Raw genomic sequence first — 23,768 nt, 5'->3', positions numbered from 1 at the left:
TCCACCCTGACACCTACATAAAAAAAATTCAATATCACTATTACTGGTAAGAAACGCTGCTTACAAAACACTTTTGAAACAGAGTTTAGCATCAGTTAAACTTTTGGGATACTGATCTGGTCAGTTAGGCAGCAGAGGGGGTTCATCAGTGCTGAGCCGAGATGGAGAGCATGCAGTGACTGATGACACTTATCAGATCGTCTGTTATCAGAGAAAAAACAGAGAGACCCGTGGCTGATTGAAGCCAGATGCCGTGAAACAAGAGAGACAGAGAAATGGGAATGAGATGAGGATCAGCATGTCCTGAGGTGAGGGACACTTCACTGAGCTATGGAGACGTTTGTCTCATGGGACAGAAAAAAGGCCACGAGCAACTTTTAGAGCTTCACTTCAGACACTAAACACTAAACAATATCATTTCATTACTGCACTAAAGTTCTCTATGAACACTTTATGAATATATTTATTATTATTGTTGTTGTTGTTGTCTTTATGTTATTCCAGCAGAGTTGCTGTTTTGCTAGAGCTTTAAGTCATGCCCATCAACCTGCTGAACTTATCAAAAATCTCCAGGAAAAGCTGTCATGGTCTCCAAAACACAGTCACAGAGCCTGAGTTGGGTTTATTTTGGTTGCAAATTTGTTCAGTTTAATAAATCATGACGGTTAATTAGAAAATCTGACGCTGTTAGTTAATTTTTTTCATGCCAGATGAATCTCTGTGTTTTCTTCCCTCACAGTCCAGAGTCAGGGGAAAGAAAACCCAGGTCATGAGCTATGGCGCTACAAGACCAAACGGAAGCACATCACAGAATGATTTAAAGCAAAGCTAATAACACTAATCCTGCTACATGTTTTACCCTATTTAATCAGCACCTCCACAACATAAGATCTAAATATGAGCGTCTGTAAAGAGTCGACAATTAGTTGTTAAATTAAAGAATGTACAACTCAGCAGTACTTTGTAAGGTAATAATCTAATACTCTAATAATAAAATCTTGTTAATGATAAAATAACATTTACATTCAAAACTGAAAAAAGAAAAATTTGAAAATGTTTAATTACATTTTAATTAAATTTTGCTTTGCAAAATCACATTTATGTTTAAGCCTAATCTTGAAAGTAGAGATAGTGTCTGTCTCCTGAATCCAAACTGGAAGCTGGTTCCACAGAAGAGGGGCCTGAAAACTGAAGGCTCTGCCTCCCATTCTACTTTTAAATACTCTAGGAACAACAAGTAGGCCTGCAGTGTGAGAGTGAAGTGCTCTAATAGGGTGATATGGTACTACAAGGTCATTAAGATAAGATGGGGCCTGATTATTTAAGACCTTGTATGTGAGGAGCAGGATTTTTACATTTGATTCTGGATTTATGGCTGGCAGCCATTCCAGGGTGTATCACACCTCTTGCTCTGTGGTAGCTGGGAGAGGCTCTGGCCCCCTGTGACCCTGATAAGGATGAGTGGTAGACAATTAATGGATGGATGGATTTAACAGGGAGCCAATGAAGAGAAGCCAGTATGGAAGAAATATGCATTTTGGATTAACTGAAGGCTTTTCAGGGAGTTTTTAGAACAACCTGATAATAATGAATTACAGTAGTCCAGCCTGGAAGTAATAATTTAAAAATATTTTCTTCAAATAAACTGCTTATTAAAAAGTCTGAGTTTTGATCTTCTGCTTTTCCTTAGCTACACTTTGCACATAAACCATTGCAGTGTTATCCCCTCTTCTTTTGTTTCCCTGAGTTGCTTCTTCACCTTCTGTAACTCATCATCTTAACCCTTCAGAGTTATCTGTAAAGAATACGCGCAGCCCAGTATTCATATGTTGTAGCTGTGTACTGACAGTACTAGCTCGATGGTGAGTCTTCCCACTAGACTGGAAGAAAGATATCACTCATTCCCCTTTGGCTCCATAAAATTAAAATATTTCCAAAATAAAAGCCAAATGAAAGGTGTTTTTTATGATTACTCTTTAAAAGGTTTAGAATGCAGGCTATAAGATAAAAGATAAAAATAAACTGAATCCAGCTACAGTATCAAATCAAAGCAACAAAGTAACTGATGCTACTGATGTGAACACAGTTTGTGCAATCCTTCCATCTGTCTCAGGCCCACAGCCGTCACAGCAGGCCTCGGCTGGACTGCACTATTTACACAAAGCAGCCCTTATTACTGTACTGTGTGTGTGTTTGAGAGAGAGAGAGATGACTGTTGACATTAAGCAGTCCCCATCCTGGGTGGCTCTGCACCCCCGACCCCTGCTCCCCCCAGAGGGCACGATGGCTACAGTTAGTTCAGGCGGCCAAGTTGGGACAGCATGTTACACATATGGTGAGCACAAAGTGTGTGTGTGTGCACATATGGTGAGCACAAAGTGTGTGTGTGTGTGTGTGTGTGTGTGTGTGTGTGTGCGTTTTCTTTTAAGTGAGGAGGAGGGGTGGAGATGATAAAATCAGTGCTGTAGGCAACAACTGCTGTGGTCGTGTCTCACTGTGCGTGCCTTCCACAGCCAACAGACTTTCAGAGCCCGTCCTGATTTTCAGACGGCAGCTGAGGAAGCGTTCAAAGATACATATCGTATGTATCTGTCCCTCACACAGGTGATCACGCTTTTAAAGTTATTGCACCCAAACTATGGAGCAGTCTTTACAGGGCAGTGTTTCCTTATATGTTTCCCTTCATTTTTGGTCATATATGCATGTATGTGCATATGTTGGAGTGAACGTCTGACTGTATGACTGAATATGTGTCTGTATGTTTGAACATCTGTACTTATTTTCAACATGTGCCTTTTATTTCAACTATGAAGCACTTTGTAACTGTGTGTTTTGAAAATTGCTATGTAAATAAAGTTATTCCTGTTGTTATCATTAGCATTAGTATTAATGTAATCAATACTTTGCAGCATTCTCCAAAGTTTTTTTGACCAGTCAGAGCCAAAAAAATCAAAAAGTCTGAAGAATGAAATATTCTGCTAGAATTATTGTAGAAATCTGCAAATGTTCTGTCAACTTGTTTTACAAAGTATTTCTTTGTGATAATCTGAACAATATAAATGTAAATTTAGCTTTTCAAAAACACTGAAACTGGTTATTTCAGGAAAACTGATTTAACAATAAGAGTTAAGAATTATTACAAAAGAAAGAAAGAAAAACATGTCACACAGATTGTATGTCATGTTTAAAAATGCTTAATTGTAACTGAGTTTCACAGTAAACCTGCTGGGCCTACAGGGTGGACCCACGTCTGTTATTAACACAGATGTATTAACACAAAATGTTTAATGCATTATTTTTCTGCTTCAAACACTTAAAAAAATCAAAACCACATTTTTAAAAGAATTATTAATGCAGAAAACAGAATGGTTGAATTTTTATCATTAATAATTATTAAGATTATTAAAATTATGTGAGTGTAGAAAAGGAATGTTAAAGAATTTTTATATGTATTATGTTTTATTGTAGTTAAAAATCCCTAGTTGTTTAGCCTCATTTAAACTCCTGCATATACTGTGTTTCATGACGAAGCTTGCATGAGGAAGCTGCTATAGGAAACCTCACCCTTGCTGAGTTTGCTGAGATAAGCTTGACCAGTTCCTGTTGTGACAGTTGAACATATATGTTTTATGCTTATCACTCCAGTGCCTTGTAAGGAGTTGTTTCCGTACTCACAAGGGGTGGCGCCCTGAAATATGCTATGTAAGAACTGACTATATAATAAAGAGCAAGCTGATGCCCCGACGCGAATCCTCCGTGACTCATCTCATACACGTCACTGTGTGAGGCTGTGTTGGGGCATTCGTCCATGTACATGTAAAAAGAGCTGAGTCTGTGTTTCTTGCCTCCTGAGTTTTCTCTTAACAAGGAAACAAAGAGACAAAAAGTTAAAAATGTCACATTCCCCATCAGAAACCCTGTGGACAGAAAATATAACTGAAATTAATTACTGTTGATTTCCGACCTCAAACCCTGTTCACAGGTACAAATGATTTTGCTTAGACAATTACACCAGCGTTTATTTATTGAGTGTTTATCCTACTTTATAATGCTATATTTTGGTCTCATCAGACAGACGTCCCATGTGCACCTACAGGAGGGCGGATCTATGTCTCTGTGAAGGTTCTCAGTCATCCAGGTCATCATAGTCTAAGGAGCTTGGAAAGAAAAGCGTCTGGACTTCTTTAAGTTTCCTTGAAGCTGTTTCATCCAAGAAACTTCTTCAGTTCTAAGAGCAACTGGTGGTGAGTCCCAGATTTAAGCCCTATGGAAGTGTCCCCCCAAGAGGGACACTGGACCCCCTAATGATCCTCTACCTAATCACACGAGCCAAGGTGTGAAAACAGGTGTGGGTCACAATCAGAATCAAGAAAACTAGCAGATTTTAGGAACCATCTCCCTTTCAACCCAAGATGCAGACAAAGCAGACGTGTTCCCAGTTTGCGCCTTGAATCCTTGGTTAGGGGACACAGAGCAGAGTTGATTCTATGGAGAGCACAAAATCAACTTCTAAGTGAAATAGGTCCAGATGATTTTCTCTCCAAGCACTTATCCTGGAACACCTCCGACCCCTGGTGAGTAAGTCACAGGACCCTCTGCATATACGGACGACTTCAAGCACATCACAGAAACTTGTCTCCTCCAGAAATCCTCTGATGACACGGCCGTTATTGGAAGTGTGGAGATGGGAAGAGGAGTACAGAGGACGGACTGATCGCTTCATGAGGTGGTGTGAGGTGAACCACCTGCAGCTGAATGTGGCCAAAACAAAGGAGCTGGTGGTGGACTGGCAGGAACAGGTCCCCACCCTCTCCTGTCTGCATTGGTGGGACTGATGTGGAAACAGTCACATCCTACAAGTATCTGGGAGTTCAACTGGATCACAAGCTGGAGTGGTCTGCCGACACGGACGCTCACCTCGAGGCGCTTTATTTTTCAGTTAGAAAAAAAACTTGCTGCTAATTTAATTAAGTCGTATAAGGAGGCAATAATACCAGAAACCTGGGAACAAAACTGCATTTTCTACAAAAGAATCACAAATTCTACCTTTAATCTCAGAATTCTGACTTTTTTCCTGAATTCTGAGAAAAAATTCATAATTCTGAAAAATTCACAATTAGGCTCCTGAGAAAAAAGTCAAAAAAAGATTTTGTGGCCGTGATCCTCTCCCAAGTTTCAAAGTGGCCATCTTCTAAAAGAGCCGAGCTAAATTAACTTCTTATACTATACGTCATATAATTTATTTATAATTGCAATTTAACTTTATTCTCATGATGGAACCAAAGTGATCCCAGTCTTTACAAAGCAAGTGATGAAGTGGATTAAAAGAACCTGTTTTATGACCACGTCAACGATGACAGAATACGTGAGGCTTTTAGTTAAGAACAAAAAAATCCTCCACTGATAGAAAAAATGCAAAATATTTACAAGAAAACAAAAAACAGAAAATCCTTGATTTATTTCTAAGATTTTTCATTGCAATTAAAAAAAACTTGTAAAGCTGATTTGTTTGTTTTTTTTAATTTAATTAGTTTATGTCTGCAATATATGGAGTGACAGTAAAGTGACATAATTAGACTCTTCTCCCACATACTGAGGTAAAAGAAACATTTCATTCAGTGTGTGGATAGTTTTACAAACACATGTCCGTCCAAACCAAAACACTTTCTTTTGATCAGGTTATAAATCTGCAATAAAATCTCCTTTTTTCTTCCAGTATGTTTCTATTTTAGGCTCCTCTGTGACCAACTTTGTAACCCTCCTGGATCTGTGACCATGTCAGTGCACTCTGCAGCTATTATGATTGGCTTGTTCCATGACTTTCATTCCCAGCTAGTTTTTGCATTTGACAGCAGGAGAATGATAATGAGTCCTTAAATATAATAATCACTAACATTAGTATCAATAAGAGGACTCCAAATGAAGAACTTCTGTCAGTTGATGCCTGTTTATAACAGCGTGCTAGTGTTAGTGATAAGTGCTGGACTGAGATCAAACTGTGTTATTGTTATTGGTGAAATCATGAAGAAATAGCATCCTTGATTTATTCATGCTAACCAAACGGTGGGCATCTCTAGTGCCTTTGAGCCCCTCTTGTATTGGGTAAAAGGACCAAAGAACAAAGAAATGCTCCAAAAGTCACAAACACTGCTGGCAGGTCGAGTTGAGTGAAGCCACACACACAGCAGCCACACCTAAACACAACCAAGCCTGAACCCGCGAGCTGATGTTAGGAGCTGCCAGTAGAGCTGCTCCAGCCAGCATAAGGCTGACACTCTGTAATAATCAACTCATGTAAAGAGAACCCCTTGGTAACAGTAACGTGATGAAGGCTATGAGGAGCTATGAGGCGAATGCACTTGAAGTCACCTGATTGGTTGCTTAATATCCAAGGGCGTGGAGCCTTCGTAGACTAAAGTAGGAGCAAAGCTCTTTAGCTGCCAAAATCTCTTATTGTGTGATTTTTCCAAAGTCTATCATTCATTCATCCACATCTGAAGAGCCTCTAATCAACCTTCACACAGACCATCCACCCGCCTGTGCTTCTATTTCCACCCGTGCTCCTCAGCAGGGAATTCAAGCACCGACTCACTGTGACGACTCGTCTTCTTCTTCTGATGTCCGGCAGCATCTGCAATAGAGGAGAGCTCTGACACAAAAAAGTTCAGTGTTGGCTTCTAATCCGCTTTGCCTTTGTGAAGCCAGTGACTTTGAAACTTGCTATGCAATTACCTCCTCACCCCCACCCACCCGGCCAGCTAACCGGAAATAGAAGGAGAGACGACGGCGTCTTTATTTTACCGTCTGCCTCTCCTCGAATCCTCCCATTTGTTTGGGGAATTGTAAGCCTTTCCTTTTTGTTCTTAATTTATCTTTCATTATACTCTAATGGTTTTTCTCATTTGGAGCCGAGTGTGCACAAACGCACATGGAAATTAAAACTTTTTGGTTTGTGACAGAGATTAGCGTCGAGTGGAGGTCAAAAATAATAGCTTCCATTTAACAAGAAAATAGATATGATTATACTGAACTTGCTCTTCCTTCAACTATTGTCCTCAATCTAAATGGCGCTGCGCTGATAGCTCTGCCCTCATTACACAGCAACAAAAGGCCGGGGTCAGTGCTTCACACTCAGCCAACTCGCTATTTGTCCTCCTATTTTTCACTTTTCATTCTGAAGCCTACAAAGTGAGACGTTTCTGTCGTATTTATCCCTGTTTGCTTGGAATATTTATAGTTTGCAACAAAAAAGCTTCTTTTTTTGATGGCAGAAGAACGAATCAATGAATATTCAGTTTGTGCTGGAAGATTAAGTCTGCAGATTACTTAGTCTGACATCTACCTTGTTATTGGTTCATCACCATCTGTAAATACTATAATCTACCTTGGATTACAGCTTCAACATCTCCTTCAGACTGATGAAAACATACAGTGAGATCTCTAAATCTGCAGAGCAGAAAAGAAACAAGTGGATTAAAAATGAGCGGACGTGACAGCGAAGGACGATAAAGCGGATGTTTTTCCTTTCAAAAACCAAAAATACTGTACCGAGCTCGCATTCACCTGTTATTGTGTGTTTGGTAAAGTAATCCTGAGTGCTGGTTTATGCTTAGATTAGAGCTGGAAAACTTTGGTCACTCAGCTCGGTCCAAACACTCTGATGGTGAGAATATCGTGTTTTACCTGAGCCGGCTCTTAAACCTCCAGCTTGAAGCTTTGAAGTGAATTACAAACTTTTTAAAAAAGCTTCACCGTGTAGCCAAACGACAGGTCTGTGATAAACTGCCACCTTCTGCAGGGCACCGTGACATCATCTCCCAAACAGTCACAGCTTCAGTCTGATCCCAAACTCATTCGTCAGTCTGCCTCACAGCTGTACACATTCATTTCATTATTGATAATTAAAGAGTTAATGAGAGGTAGCATGTTCTTTACAGAAGGCTAAACACACACACACACATATATACCTTATTATGCCAGGTGGGTTTGGCTGCTGCATTTTGCATTCATTCAGTTTATCTCATATTAAAATTTGTAACAACTATGCAGAAAAACAAAAACAATTCACTCTCTCCAGGTTGAAAATTATCTCAATGATAATTTAAATATAAGCTGTTGGAACATTTAAATGCAAACTGACATAAAACACGCACATACTTATCATTTTAATTATGATAAAGCGGCCCCTTGTTTATCGCGGGAGTTGCGTTCTAAAAATGACCCGCGATAGGTGAAATCTGCGAAGGATTATTATATTTCTTTGTTCTCTTATTATAGATGTTTTAAGGCTGTAAAACCCCTCACTACACACTTTATACTTTTCTCAGACAGACATGAACATTTTCACACTTTTCTCTCTTGTTTAAACACAAAGTTCAAACCTTCGTAGAAAAATAAGTCCAGTATTATAGAAACCAAAGCTCAAACCCTGTTTTCAGGTCCAGAACATGAGAATAGAGCCGCTGCCAGAGAATTCAACATTAATGAATCAATGGTACGGAAGTGGAGGAAGCAAGAAGAATGAGCTGAGTAACGTTTGACGTAAATGTTTTGTTTTTTCCACTTTATGCGCCTCATAATGCGGTGCACGTTATGGTCTGAAAAATACGGTAACTTCTACCACTTCTACCGCATCTTCGCATCTTCCTCTGCCTGTTAGGAGCTACCGCAGGAACCTTTGACGGTGCAAAATGTTTCGTCGACTTTGTTGTTTGTTGGAGGAAACTTACAAACATACAGTTCAGCACTTCAGACTCACACTGCTAGCGATTGAAGAATTATGTAAATTTGACAAGCTGAACACATTCTGTACTGTACAGGAGACACGGCACCAGATGGTCTACAGCCAATCAGGACGCAGAACACACTGCGCTGAAAAATAAAACATGCAAAATTGCACCAAAAAGAAAAATCCGTGAAACAGCGCAGTTATAGCGCGGGACCGCTGTATATGATTATAATAATGTTCCTTTGTATTTAGAATTTGCTTCCTGGTCGCAGAGAGCCTCCTGAAGCGGAATCGTTTGGCCCGAGGCCAAATGCACTTTAATTAATTTCAGGTCATTTGAATAAACGCAGCTTTATTTCCCTTATTTACCTTTGGCAGGTCTGCCTTAACTGACACTGTATTTTAATTAGGCATCAAATTTGTGATGAATGGAATGAGCAGATTCACATTCACAACACGGACACACGAAAACAAACGCAGACAAGACCAGCTTGTTGTTTTTACCATTTTTGTCATTTATTGTCGGCATATTAGTGTGTGTGTGTCTGCAGTGTGTAAGAGAGAAACTGGATTGCACCGTTTACATCACTCTTTGCATTTGATGGTGTTTTTGTCGCGCTCCTTTACAAATGGACCCTTAAAAGTTTTGGTTACAATGACACAGAATTACCATGGATTCAGTCTAAATTATTACCTCCATTTTACTTATAGATATGCTCTTTATTAATACCTTGAAGTGGAAAAAATAATGAAATGATGTCAAACAATAAGAAGTCGAGTTTTACATCTGCTAAGGCTGTTCTGTCTCTTTTTACGTCTCCGGCTGGGAAAACACCGGCGACCTTGTTCAGGGGCAGCAAACAGATCAAAGCTCTGAATCAGAAACCAGCCGACAAGCAGCACACCTTCAGAACAAGAAGATATAGATAGATTTATATAGAGAGGTTTATATTCAGCGTCAAACTTTTAAAAGAGTACAATAAATACTTCTCACACGTGACAGAAACTACTTGACGCATCAGAACAACGTGGGCCGAACTCGGTCTGAGCCGCCGTGTGGTTGTTGAACCAAAACCAAACGGATAAATAAAAAAATAAATTAAAAAAACTGAAAATCTGCCCACAGTCTTTTCTTACAAAGTTTGACCTGACCACACAAAAAGAATAGAAAAATCTAAAACAGTGGTATTGCATCTGAAATGCACAAAGATTCTCCTGTACAACTTGGCGTCTCTCTCTGACGCCTAAAGGGCTGAGTGGTGGTTTTTCTGGGTGGCTCTCAGTTGGTTTGCCTTTCGTAGTTCATCTGCAGTCTTCATCTGGCTTCATTATCCTCACAGATGTATACATCAGTGCTGTAAACAGGCACACATAGAGTGGAAAAAGATGAAGGGATCAGTGACGGGGGTCGCCATCGTTCGTCCTCTGTGAGCTTCTCAGTCCTGCTGAGACAACGGCCATCTCCAGTAAGGCTATTCATCTACCTGTGTTCCTCCCCCACAGCCTCCCGACCGTCTCTGTCAAACCCGGCAGTGCTCCGAGCGTTTTGTTCCTTCGTTTTTCTTTCTTCTTCGTTTTGTTTGCAGTCGTGTAAAATTTTCTTCTTTTTTTGTTTTTGCTGAGCGAGGAAAGATGAGGGCAGTGGAGGACAAGATGGGCTGAAAACTTTACACCCTTGGTCGTCATGATGAAATTGTGCAAACTCACGCAGTCTCTGGTATGTCCACGCGAAAGGAGCTAGCAAAGCCTTTTCCTCGCTGCAAGCACAGAAAACACAGAAGCCAGTTAGTTGTGTGTAAAACGCTGTGTGTGTGCAGAGCAGCAGTGACATGGCCTCACACAGAATCACAGGAGTGTCAGCTGAATGGCTGATAGTAACGTGTGTGTGTGTGTGGGGGGGGGATGTTTGGGAATGTTGGCACTGGGAGGAAGAGTGGATCCTGCCGGTTTATTTAGGACACCAACAAAAGGAGAGTCCGAACCTCTCCTCCATGCCCCCCCCCCCCAACACCACACCCTCACTCTGCCCGGGCTCGGCCCAGGCCTGCACCTCCCGGGACAAAAGAGTCTTTGTGTATCACTGGCTGACTTAATGAGATTACAGAGCTCTCACCCCCCACCCCCACCCACTCCACCCCCACCCCCCAAACAAACACACAGAACAAAACAACTTCGAACAACTTCCCGTGTGTCTCAGTGTTGAACCAACAGTAAGGACAGAGCAGCTAATCGCTGTGCAGCTTACAGTGGACATATTTCTTTGTTCAAATCATTTCAAATTACAGCAGAAAAAAAACGCTGAAAGGAAACTTCGCACCGCTACCTTCATATTACTGCTTTATATTTTCACACACCGCCTCACACTGCTGCTGTAACTCGCTGTCTATAATCACAACTACTGATGAGCTGTGTGATATTAATATAAACTGTGTCATCATTATTATAAATACAAGCTAAACGAACATAAAGTATCTATTCATGTATTTGTATGGATGGTCCTGGTGCTGTACTGCACTCTAACCCCATCCTGTGTGCAAACACTGCATGCGGCCTTTCACAGAGACTACAGCGCTCTAATGTGAGCAGTGGGTTGCTTCACATCGAACAACTTTTGATGCAGAACGAGGAAAAGCAGACAAAGCACAGCCAATGAATAAAATATTAATTACAGGGAAAAGGCATTTTTCCTGCTGCTCCCACAGCGTGCTGTGGTTTTAAATGATGGCACGAGGAAAGCAGCAGGTCTCTGATAATTCCAGCTAGCTGTGCTGGATGATGAGAGAGGCGCCTCTTCAGGCGCCGCTTGACAAAATTATAATTAAGCATTATCACCAAATTTCAGTGATTGAGGACGGATCTGTTTGTGGCCTCTGAATAGGAGTTTAGAAAAATGGGCCTTTTCCTGCTTTATTTTCTCTTTAATTATGTGAAACGGTTTTTGATCAACGAGCTGACGACTGCCGAATACGAATGAGACGTTCAGCTCCACGTCTGTCCTTCTTCTTCTTCTCTGGTTAAAAACAGTGGTTTGTCAGCTGTTCGTGAGAGGGCCGGTGTCTCGCTTTCCATAACGCTAACGTCTCCACCCACATCAAAGCAACCTTATAGATCATAATTGCTTTTGGCATCTATTATTTGAAAGGGCCCACAGACCACATGTGTGTGTGTGTACGGATAAGAGGTCACAGACAGAGATAATGGAGATGCTTGAGAAAGAGGGAAGAGTTAGTTAAACACTCTGACAGAGGGCTGAGAGAACAGCGGTCAAATCTAAAATGAATTTCACGCTAGCTTCCACGAGCCAATCCAGGAAGAAAATTCAATTTCCAATCGTTTCTTTTTCTGCTAATTTGATCAGCAGATCAGAGCCGGGCAGGCGCTTCAGCCAGAGCAAAACACAATACTCACTTAAATAAGCCGGGTTATAAGGTGCTCTGGAGCTAGGCAGAAATGCTTCCAACTCTTTCCTCTCTAAGGAGCCGTGGTGGTGGCTGAGGTGCTGGTGGAGGTGTTGGTAACTGAGAGGCGTCTCTTTGCCAAAGGTGGAGAATGATCTATCGGCCGTTTGCTCTGGGCTTTCAAATACCTCTGTGTCGGGGACCGAGTCCATGCCGGGCACATGGAGGTTGCTCCTGTAGTCCGGACCCTGGCGCCCGTCAGAGGGCACGAAGCTCGGCATCCAGCAGCGATCAGAATGGCCCAAAGCCTTACACTCGTCTGTGCAGTTGGAGAAAAGATCAGCGCCTGTAGGGGAGGGGGCGGGGAGGAGAAATTAAAGGTTTAACGAGCAAAACGGTACACGCACAAGCTGGAAACCAGATCTGACATGTTCAGAGTTTGCAATTATGAAGCTGCTCTTTGATTCCTTTCTGTTTCCCAGCACTGAGATCAAAGCTGCTGCACAATAGACTGAAAGAAACCTGACACACAGGCAGCCATCAACAATGTGGCTCTGCTGCTGTTTCAGTACAAATACATGCAGCACTAACAGGTATGGATGCTGCTCGCTTAATAAAGATTTCATCAGCATTTGGAAAAGAAACAAACAGCTTATCAGCGGAGTTTAGCCGTAACGCTTTGAGAGCGACAGCTGCACGCTGATGTTCTACAGCTGTGTTCAGACATGGTGACACAGTACAGGACGATATTACATGAGACCAGAGTTACTGCAACATGCTGAGGTTTGTAATGCTGCGTCAAATCTATTCTGTTTGGGAGAAGTCTGTTTTTTCCACAAATTTTTCATTTCTACTCTGACATCAGAAGAACAACCGTCACGTGTCACTGTATCGGTACACTGAGTGGACGATTTCAGGGTGATTCAGTTCAAAAAAGCTCAGTTTTTCAACGTTTGTAACACTAATCGAGTCAAACTGATTAGCAGCAGATGTTTAACCCGAGGTTGCACCTAAAATTAGGAATCGGCAATTTGTCTTAAGCGGCTTAAGCACAGCACAAATGACAAAAGAAAGGAATGTGAACATATGTAACATATAATGGACAGTCAGTCACCGTCTTTATCATTATTAGCACATTCTGTCATATTTACTTAACAGGCGTCTACATCCATTCAAAGTGGATCAGCAGTTTTTAGGAACCCATCATGTGTTTGCAGTACAAACAGGCAGGATGGCTCAGCAGGTGGTGTTTGCTGCTATTGTCTGCATGTTGATGCATCATTGTAGTGAATGTTGGGTTAAAAGTGCTTAAACATGGGACAAAAGCACTGAAGAGTTCACAGGTACCAGTCAAATCAAATGAAGCGCATACTTTGCAGTTTATCATATATGAAAAGCTGTCTGCAGAGACGATGCTTCGTGTGGAGTATTTCTGATTATTGATGAGTTTGTTACTGGCTGAACTGTCACAGAGCATTCGCTGCTCAGCGCAGATATGCAGGCCGACTGTAAGCCTTAAGCCAAATTGTGTGTTTGCTGCTCCATATGTTTTTGCAGTTGGGTCGAGATCTTGCGGACGCATGTTTTCGAAGCCTAAATCCTCGTGTGCGTGTTTGACTCTCTTTGGGGCTAAAATGTCCAGCTCAGGCTATCTGCTGCTAATCCCTCTGAATACAGACTGATTAGGCTAAGACTGCTGTCATCCCAGTAAGCAGAGTGTGTGCATTTTGTTCTGTGTCCTTAACGGTCAGCAAAGGGGGAATTTGCTTTGTTACAAGAGGATTAATTTGGCTTGCTGTCACTAGCAACTTGGAAAAGTGCCCAGTCTCCTAACGAGAGGGTTTCCTATTAAATATTAAGCAACGTGCCATAAATATACCACCGCATGAGGCTTTAGTATGGCCTCTTACACTTTGATGGAGCCGCAGCCACGAGGCAAAGCGGTGCTGACACACTATATCAGTGCACCTGCTCACGCAGACAGCGTTCCACTGTGAGCAGCAAAAACACACAGAGTGGAAAGAAGACACAGAGCTCTGCTTATATTACAAAATGGATGCTGTGTTAAACCTCAAAATAGGAACAGGAAATGTGGCGTTTGGACTCGGCGAGGGGGATTCAGCCACATCACCACATCCTATCAAAATTACACGTTCCCCTATCGAATGAGGCAGTTATAAACAGACACACACACACACACACACACACAGGGTTGTGCTTAAAATATGAATAAAGGTTGCAGGTGATACTCTTATCTCTCCACTCCCCCTGTGCTCTGCAGCTGAAAGAAGCTTCATAAATCATGCTCGCAGAAAATTGTCAGAGTGTCTGGCCTCCACTTCAACACAGGATTAAGAAGAACTATGTCAACATGTCTCACACTAAGACACACACAAGCAGGAGCAGCGAGGAGACGGGGGAGGGAGGGGAGCGCACTCTTGAAGCGAGCTGACCCTCGTTACTTCCCACACCTCGTCTCATCTTAGCATTCTGAACGCCGCTCGCACAGGGCAAACGCAAAGTCCCGATAATAACCTTCATTTGGTAATTGGTATGCAGAGGTCTGAAAAATGAATTACTGATCAGCGAGCTGTTACCACGGTGATAACGTGAACCGCAGGCCTAAGGAGAAATTCATCTCGGCAGGGGGGAGACGGGAATGCGGCGGGGGTGGAGGAGGGATTGAAAATTGGATAAGCGCCTAGACTCAATCTGCTCCGAGTGTGTGACATTGGCCGTATTGATAAAATGTACTTTGTACACGAAGCAGGACTGGAAATGTGGAGCCCGGGGACCCCGGCCTGGACGAGTGGTCCCACAGGGTCTGATACTCTAAATCCACAGGCTGATGGACTCATCACAGCAAACGAGCTCCTGCTCAGCCGTCTCACCTCGGAGAATTCAAACCTCACAACAAACCCACGTTTGTTCTGCTTTCTTAAACTAATAATACTAATATATTAATACTAGTAATGGTACTAAGGTCAGTGAACTTTATCCTTCCAAACATCGTTTACTGGTTTCTTCACAGTCAGTTTACACAGTGAATCACAAACATTCATTGCCGGAGGTTTCTTCCTGTTAAAAGGGAGTTTTTCCTTCCCACTGTCGCCAAAGTGCTTGCTCATAGGGGGGTCATATGATTGTTGGGTTTTTCTCTGTATTTATTATTGTAGGGTCTACCTTACAATATAAAGCGCCTTGAGGCGACTTTTGTTGTGATTTGGCGCTATATAAATAAAATTGAATTGAATTGAAACATGCTGTCATGAAATTTAAATATTAAATATGTATATTAACATTTGTAATGTTAAACTTTTTATCCATGTTATCATGTTTTCAGTTTGTGAAATAAAAAACAACTATTTTATAAATATTTTTAACATGTGTGTACTGTGTCATAATGAGCTGCTAACAAATTATAATTGTGTTGTTATCATTTTATGACAAAGGTTTCATTGCTGGTCAGATACTGGTGGATCTCAGAAACACCTCGTCTCCCTGCTGGTGGGTGCTGTGATGGGAGGGGGGCAGCAATAACAACACAAAGGTAACCAAATGGTTTTAGTGCAGAGAGCACACTCAGCTCTAAGAAAATAAACTGCCTCTGCTCGTCTCTCACCTGTTTTATAGTTTTTATAATTACACCAAAATAATGTTTATGGATTACTAAAGAGTCGCTTTTTCACATTTCCATAGGAGGAGTTTGCATGAGTACGAGGCCTGGACATGGCCATAATGGACTTTTTTGTGTGCCTCTTGATGTTAGATATGTGCGCAAAATTTCATACATGTACATCATAGCCAGCCCGGGCCTAGATTTTTCATTCTTCTCGGTGGCGCTACTGAGCCATTTTGCCCCGCCCACGTCTGGAGACATGAAAATATAAAAAATTTTCACCAGACCTGACGCGTGTGCAAAATTTTAAGAGTTTTTGAGCATCTTTAGGCCCTCGAAAAGCCAATTCATTTGCCGCAATAATAACAATAACAATAACAATAATAATGATAATAGTAACAATAATTAAACAGTGGTATTGCATCGGGCCCTAATAAAAAGCAAATCCAGATAATGTTCATGGATGAATTACAGATGAATGATGAAATCATTAACTCACATATTTAGAGATAATGTCTGTTATCAGACTTACCCAGCAGACATGTGATGTATTCTTATTTAAAATAAATTCCACTATGACTTCATATGTATTTCACATGTGTTGTAATTCAGTGATTATTTAATACTCGAGCTTCTTCTCGGCTCGGCTCCATGTTTGGCAGGCAGAAGATTTAAAGTCCAACATAAATGCACAAAACATGCAAATGAAATACAAAATGAGGATTGTATAAATGTGTGAATACAAATCTACAGAAGTGTGAAAATGCCTCTGAATGCCACGGCAGCCATCTTTGTAGTATGTCATCAGTGTGTCTGAGAGTAAAAATTAAATTCACTGTTCTTTCTCTGCCTCCAGCACTGGGAGGTAAAGACTCTCCAATAACCAACAAAGACTTTAAGCGTTTTCACTTTCAATCCATTTCCACCACTTAAAGCCCCCCCCTTTTTTTTTTCTTATGCTAAATTTTGCACAAAGTTATTCATCCTCTTGTTTCATTAAAGGATCTTTCACCACTGTCAGACACTGAGGACTGAATGTCTTTGGGCTTTTTTGGCTGCTGGTCAGACAGAATCAGCTATTTCTGTTCAAATGTGACTCATTATTCTTGGCGTGTTATAAAGGGGATAATTACACAATTAAGAACTCATTCATTTCATCCTATAATAGCTTAACAGACCGATTTTGACTGTATGTAAAACAGCAGCAGTGATAATAAACATGACAGCAGTCAAAGAAGCTCGTTGAATGTTAAACAGAGTCTGCATTTCTGATTGGACCGTATCACAGTCACTGTTACACACACACACACACACTCATGCAGTGTATATTCACGTGACTGTCACGCTGCACTCGTAATATCGGCTCTGATCTGAGCAGCAACTTGTTTTTCCTCCACACTTGATCCAAATGTAACCAGTTTGACTCCAATGCTACAAAATCCATGGAGTTAAATGGCTCTTTCAGCCAGTTCATGTGTTCATCACAGGTGACTTCTGGTCTCTTTAAGTACATCCTTGATGAGGAAAAACGGAGCGGCCTTTGATCAGAGAACAACAGAGCTGAGTGCCTGAAGCAGCAGAAAATGTTGGCACGACAAAGCAGCTAACCACAGGAAGAAGAACACAAATCACTGTGTCAACAAAAAATACAACAACGGCTACGCTTTAAAAAAAAGGATATGAGAATAATGATGAACACTAGGCCTGCCTCCAGCAGGTCAAAATATAGTATTTTATAAGGTAAATGAAATCAATCGTGTCCTATAACTCTGACTGCACAGAAACAAAGGAAGGATCAAAGAGGAAAAGGTGATGCATTCATGAAGTCTGTGAGAGCCAAGAGAAAAGCTAACACGTGGATTTATTAAACACTGATGCAGCCTCACTACTGACAAACTAGATTCGCTCGCAGGATGATGGCGCTCTAAGCCATGCTATCAATTATCCTAATCAAACAACGACTAAATGCACAGCAAATAATCTGGGTAAAGGCATTAAACTGATAACTTTGCAACAAAGTAACTCATGCTATCTGCTGCACCAAGGGTATGCAAAGGGTATGAGCCGCTGTTTCACAGCTGGATGTGCTGGGCCAATCAGAGTAGAGACTGTATGGATAGGCTAACATGTGATGCTGACATGGTCTAACAAACAGCAAATCAAATATACAATGCAACAACAGTTTAAGCTAAGCGTGATCTGCCAGAGTTAATTCACAGAGATGCTTCATTGTTTCAGCTGATAATCTGCACACATGTGGAGCCTACATGAACATAAATTAGCATGAATTAAGTTCTAAGCAAAGCAAGTTGGAGAAACAGAGGCCCCGGGTCACCGTGTGCTGGTCCAGCCCTGCCAGTTCAGCTCTTATTTAAATCAACAACAAATTGTGTTAATCTCCACTAACTCACCAACTCTGAACACGCAGCACGGTTTATATAATCATGCAATCTGAGCTCGGGAAGTCTTTATTTATTCCTGTTTGTCTGTTTCTTCAAACAGTCGTGAAATGTAAAAACATCTCCCGTCAGAAGAACGCATAAGAGAGTGTGGACATGCTAATAAAGTCAAAGTAGTACAGCTCCATGCATATAAAGCAGATTAGAAGGAAAAATATAAAAGGTGCAGCAGAGTATCTGTGTAAAGTCAGGCCGTGTTGGCAGAGACGGGGTCTGGCTCTGCGTGCCTCTGTTACTCAGCTCCATGTAAACCAACCGGGCCTACTGGGGTGACACTGGAAGTGGCAGGCAAATTCCATTTGGCACGATGGGGGCGCCTGCTGTGGCTGACCAGACATGATGGCAGACCTCATCCACAGTGGGTCGGCAACAAATAAAGAGCTAAACCTAGCTTTTATAAATCAGCAGGGTCCTCTTGTAAGGCAGGGAAGAATTAAAGGAGAAAAACAGCCCGTGCATGGAAGGGTATAGCGAGGAAGGAAAAAACAAGCAGGGGGGCCGTGCAGTTAGAGAGTAACAGCATGAATAAGTGCATTAATTAATCTAATGAACGAATGAAATGCACGGTTTGTTTGCTACAGCCACAACCTATTTGGTCGGCTTCCCAGCACTCCGGTGCGAGCCCAGCCTCATTAACAAGCCCATCACATCTCGTCAAGTGGTCTCCAGCACCGAGTGACCGCGCTCACAGGGAGCAGGCTCCTCATTAACGCCGCCGCATATTTACAAACAGCAGTGGAAGCCTCACTCAAGACATTCAATCACCACACGGCAAACGTCACAGTAACAAATATTATGTGTTGGCTTTAGGAGCGAGCACTTGGATGTGGCTCACAGGAAAAGGTTTGATTCTGGTACAAGAGTTTAAGCAATAATCCCACGCAGGCACAACACAACAGCTAAAATACCTCAGACACCGACTCTGGCTGTGGATGATGATGACCTTTAGAAATAAGCTTTAATTTTTCCAGCCCTGCACAATGTGCTGCCAGATTTCAACAGTAGAGAGACGGGCAGCTCCTGGACCCACAATGCTAATCAGCAGATCCTCCTCAGATCTATAGATGCCAGAGGGGCACAGAGAGAAGACAAAGAGTTTATACAAAGCCAGCACCTACCAGACGAATGGCCTCGATTGGTAGCATCGTGGTCGCTGTCTCCCTGCTCGCTGTCTCCGTGGCCACTGTCTTTGGAGCTGACCAGGTCGGCCTCCTGGAAGGCTGAACTGAAATGAAGAGAACATTAAAATAAAGCCCATGAAAGCCGACCTTGCTTTGTTTTTCTTAATCCATGTCAGCATCACAGTAATGGGAGATATCAGGAAATGAGCTAGAAGCAGACCAGCTAAGTGACAGAGCAGGTAGAAGGGCTTTTTCCATATTTACCTGTTGACACGTCTCGGCCTGTCGACCAAGTAGCTGAGTTCAGCTCGCTGGTGTTTGGTCTGAAAGAGAAGGGGCAGTTTTTAGTGCGTCTCCTTATGCAGAGAGAAAAAAGCAGCAGAAAAACAAAAGAACATTACATCCATCGAGCCAGAGACGACACAACCCGCACAGCTTTGAGCTGACGTAACTATTACACATGTCATTCATCTCCACCGAGGAGTGGAGACCTTCTCCAGCTTTCCCACAGGGAGGGGAAGCTGTGCAGACAGGTTGCCAAGGTGCAAGGTGAAGTAGCGCAGTAATGTAGGCTGCGACAGCCCAGAGATGCAGCATTTTGAACAGTATATATTTAACCCTGGGTGACTGGGCTTCACGCACACATATACACCCATGAATACTCCCACACCCACCAGCAGCCTCTTTGCCAACATACATTGTCTTTATACACCTTCTCTAATTTATCAGCCATGGAAGCACATCATAAACATGCAGTCGTTGCTTTTTAAGGATTGCAAAACTCAAAGTTTCTCTTTTCTATATCTGCTTTCATTTTCTATTACATCGTGTTACAGTTGATGTATCGACACTCAGTAACACCCATCTGAAGATCTAGCATGCCAGTGAAGTGAAATTTTGGGTATGAAATGGCTCCTGAACGTCTCTGGTATATATTTCATTCTTATCAGACGTCTAAGCAGGGGACATGAATCGGGTTTAGACATGCGGAGGACCTCAGATGGAAATGGAGTTTAAACCGCAGGCAGGAGAGGGGCTCTTACCTCATTTGATAAAATGCTGCCGTTTGATATGATGTCAGGCTGCTGGTCTGTGTACCCTGTCACTATGGCCCCACACGGGTTGTGATCGGTGTCTGTGCTCCTAGAAGGACTACATGGCTTTAGGAACATGAGGTCAGTTTTGGCAGACTCTGGAGTGAGACATACCTGGTAGCAATAGTTCTGGTTTTGGTGGTGGGAGCCAAAGCTCCCAGATTCCTCCACAGGGACTTGAGCTGTGCCAGCCCCGCTGACGTTAACGGCACTTTGCACCAGCATGATATCCGACTTGCTGAGCTTTTTCTTGCGGGCCCTGCCCTGCCGTGAGCAGCAGGAGCTGCAGCCAAAACAGCAGTCACTGGTTAAGCAAGTATAGATGTTAAGCTTTTTGTCCTTCTGACAGCGCACGGCCAGCACAATCATAACCAGGAGGAAGATGAAGGAGACGGAGCCCAGGGCGATGATAAGGATGAGAGTGAGGTCCAGGGTGCTGTCCTTTGCCTTGGAGGTACCGCCTTTCTCCCCGCCGCCACGGCCTTCAGCCACACTGTCCACCAGCACCACCAGCACGCTGGCGCTAGAGGACAGAGGCGGCTGGCCGTGGTCTCGCACCTCAATCAACAGGTCGTACTGCTGATGGGGGTCTCGCTTGACCGATACCCGCCTCGCAGTCCTGAGTTCACCTGTTCTCCAGTCCATCCTGAACATGCCATTCTCATTTCCCCTCTGGATGCTGTAGGACAGACGAGCGTTCTCTCCATCATCCGCATCCATGGCCACGACACGTGTCACCAGATATCCTGGCTCAGCAGAGCGAGGCAGGGGCTCCTTGGCTGTGCCATTCTTTCCCAGGGGAGCCAGCACTAGCGGGGCGTTGTCATTCTGGTCCACAATGATGACTTTAACAGTGGCATTAGAGGAGAGCTCTGGGGTCCCTGCGTCTTTGGCCTTGACCATGAACGTGAACTCCTTCAGCTGCTCATAATCAAACGATCTGAGAGCATAGAGATAGCCCGTCTCCTCGTTGATTGACACGTAGGTTTTGACTGACATGCCCTGGATGTCACACTCTAATATGGAGTAGCTGATGACAGCATTCTGCCCAATGTCCGGGTCCAGGGCCGTCACCGCGTGTATGTACGCCCCTGGCACGTTGTTTTCTGTCACGTACACGTCATATACGGGCTGTGTGAACGTGGGCGCGTTGTCGTTTTCGTCTGACACCTGCACCCGAATGGACTTACTGGTGGCCAGTGACGGCGTTCCTTTATCGCGCGCGACCACAGTGACGGAGTAGGAGTCCGCCTGCTCGCGGTTCAGCGGCCCGTCAGTGACTATAGTGAAGTAATTTTTAAAGGAAGATTTCAGTTTAAACGGGACGTCACCGAGGATCTCCACGTGGACCTGTCCGTTCTCCTCTGCGTCCCGGTCCGTGACGCTCAGCAGCGCGATCACGGTCTCGGGAGCCGCATTCTCGCTCACTGACTCCGTGACAGTGCTGAAAGTAATTTCCGGTGCGTTGTCGTTCACGTCGCTGAGTTTGACGAGCACTTTACAGTGCGCGGGCACGGCGTTTGGTCCCAGATCTTTGGCCTGAACAAAGATTTGATAGAGGCTGCTCTCCTCGAAATCCACCTCTCCGCGCACCTCGATGCGCCCGGTGCGTGAATCTATAGAGAACAGGTCTTTGACGCGGCTGGAGATGTGGTTGCTGAATGAATAAATGATTTCTCCATTCAGTCCCTCGTCCAGGTCGGTGGCGTTCAGCTGTATGACGAGCGTGCCCAGCGGCGCGTTCTCCGACAGGCTCACCGTGTACACCGGCTGCTCAAACACGGGCACGTTATCGTTAGAGTCCAACACTTTGACGACCAGCAGCGCGGTGCCAGTCCGCGGAGGCTGACCGCCGTCCACCGCGGTTAGCACGTACCTGTGCGCCGTCTGTTGCTCCCGGTCCAGCGGCTTCTCCAACACCAACTCCGCGAACTTGTTTCCGTCCGTCTGGGTCTGCACGTCCAGGTAAAAGAAGTTGTTAGTGGTGATATCGTACGTGCGTAAAGCGTTGGAGCCAACGTCCGGGTCGAATGCGCTCTCCAAGGGGAAGCGGGTGCCCGGAGTGGCGCTCTCTGAGATCTCCACCGTGATATCGGTCTCCGGGAAATTGGGTGGGTTGTCGTTAATGTCCACCACTTCGATTTCAACCCGGAATAGCTCTAATGGGTTCTCCAAGAACACCTCCATGTTTAGCTGACAGCTCGCACTCTGCTTGCAAATCTGCTCCCGGTCGATTTTCTCGTTAACGAATAGGACGCCGTTCTCCAGGTTCACCTCCAGGTAGGGTGTCCGAGAGCTGGGCACCACTTGGAAACGCCGGGAGGCTAGCTTGGTGAGGTCCAGCCCCAGGTCCTCAGCAATATTTCCCACCAGTGTGCCATGGTCCGCCTCCTCCGGGACAGAGTAGCGTATCTGACAGAGCACTCCATCCGCGATGCACAGGACAAGCAAAAGCACAATCATCGCCGGGAAAACAAGTGCACTTGGGTAAAAATATCATATATGTTAGTGAAAAAATGTCAGTTTACATCACCCATTACAGTAAATGCGTAAAGTCTCCAAAATGCGTAAAGTCTCTGTAAATGTACAAGAGGTCCGGGAAACTCTGTGGGATTAAAAGAAGGCGCATTTCATTTCTGACAGGAATCCAAAGGACTCCATGATATTTTTCACTTTTAAAAATTGGCTCTGTTACTTTCGCACATGCGTCCAGGTGAAGCCTCAGCGCACACTCCAGTGAAGCGCAGAATCTCAGACAGCTGAAAGTTGGAAACATAAATTATAATCCACAGGAAAAACATACGACACGCACACTGTCTTCAGCGATGAAATCTACTGCAGACTCTGGCTGTCTCTTTCTTCTTGGCGTCCTGTTCCTCACTGCAGCCGCCTCCACTCCACTCTCCACTGATGCTCTTCACTCAACTGTTTGCTTTTTTCCCTGAGTCGCGCCTCCCCTCTCAGCCCCCGCAGCTGTAAATCACGCGGAAAGCTCTCTCCTGATTGGCTCCTGGGGTTGCTCGTCCGCTCGGCCTTCGTCTCCCTCACTGCTTCTCTATATCTCTCTACCTCCCTCTGACCGCGGACTGATTTCTCTTAAGGATACCTACCTGAAGGCAAAAGAGAAAAAAGGACAGGAGCGAGAAGGAATTTATTTCTCAAGTGCATGATGCCCTTCCCAACTCGTCCGTTATAAAGTGCACCACTAATGAACCAGGGTGTGATTAGAGTGGAGCACTTGTTGACTTGGTGGCAGAGCCTGTGAGAGCCTGAGGACACGCTGGGCGAGCCAGGTTAATGCATGCAAATGTTGTGATATGCATGTATTCAGCATTCACGTGCTCCTCTC

The 23,768-nt window shown here is 43.6% G+C and overlaps 1 protein-coding gene and 1 long non-coding RNA gene across 5 annotated transcripts; both read right to left on the bottom strand.

Annotated features, from left to right (window-relative positions):
- Positions 1-5,542: 5,542 nt before the first annotated feature.
- LOC120441098 lies at positions 5,543-7,861 on the bottom strand. Its single transcript, XR_005613766.1, has 3 exons — positions 7,564-7,861; positions 7,385-7,446; positions 5,543-6,631 (listed from the first exon to the last, which is right to left on the bottom strand). It is a non-coding gene; the product is annotated as an uncharacterized LOC120441098 (long non-coding RNA).
- A 1,369-nt stretch (positions 7,862-9,230) lies between these two features.
- On the bottom strand, positions 9,231-23,353 carry pcdh10b (protocadherin 10b). Of its 4 annotated transcripts, none has more exons than XM_031759776.2 (5): positions 20,369-23,353; positions 19,590-19,648; positions 19,323-19,429; positions 12,137-12,472; positions 9,231-10,485 (listed from the first exon to the last, which is right to left on the bottom strand). In XM_031759776.2, exons 1-5 carry the CDS (start codon positions 22,880-22,882, stop codon positions 10,466-10,468), a joined length of 3,036 nt encoding a protein of 1,011 aa, XP_031615636.1. In that variant the 5' UTR covers positions 22,883-23,353; the 3' UTR covers positions 9,231-10,465. The 4 variants fall into 4 exon arrangements, 3 of the variants coding, with proteins under 3 accessions (XP_031615636.1, XP_031615638.1, XP_031615639.1); XM_031759778.2 differs by having other exon boundaries at positions 12,315-12,472; XM_031759779.2 differs by having other exon boundaries at positions 20,534-23,353.
- Positions 23,354-23,768: the final 415 nt, after the last annotated feature.

The sequence above is a fragment of the Oreochromis aureus genome, linkage group 2 (genome assembly GCF_013358895.1).
Source record: "Oreochromis aureus strain Israel breed Guangdong linkage group 2, ZZ_aureus, whole genome shotgun sequence".
In the NCBI taxonomy this organism is placed as follows: domain Eukaryota; kingdom Metazoa; phylum Chordata; class Actinopteri; order Cichliformes; family Cichlidae; genus Oreochromis; species Oreochromis aureus.
The sequence above is the reverse complement of the archived record's forward strand: the minus strand, read 5'-3'. Positions and strand labels throughout refer to the sequence as shown.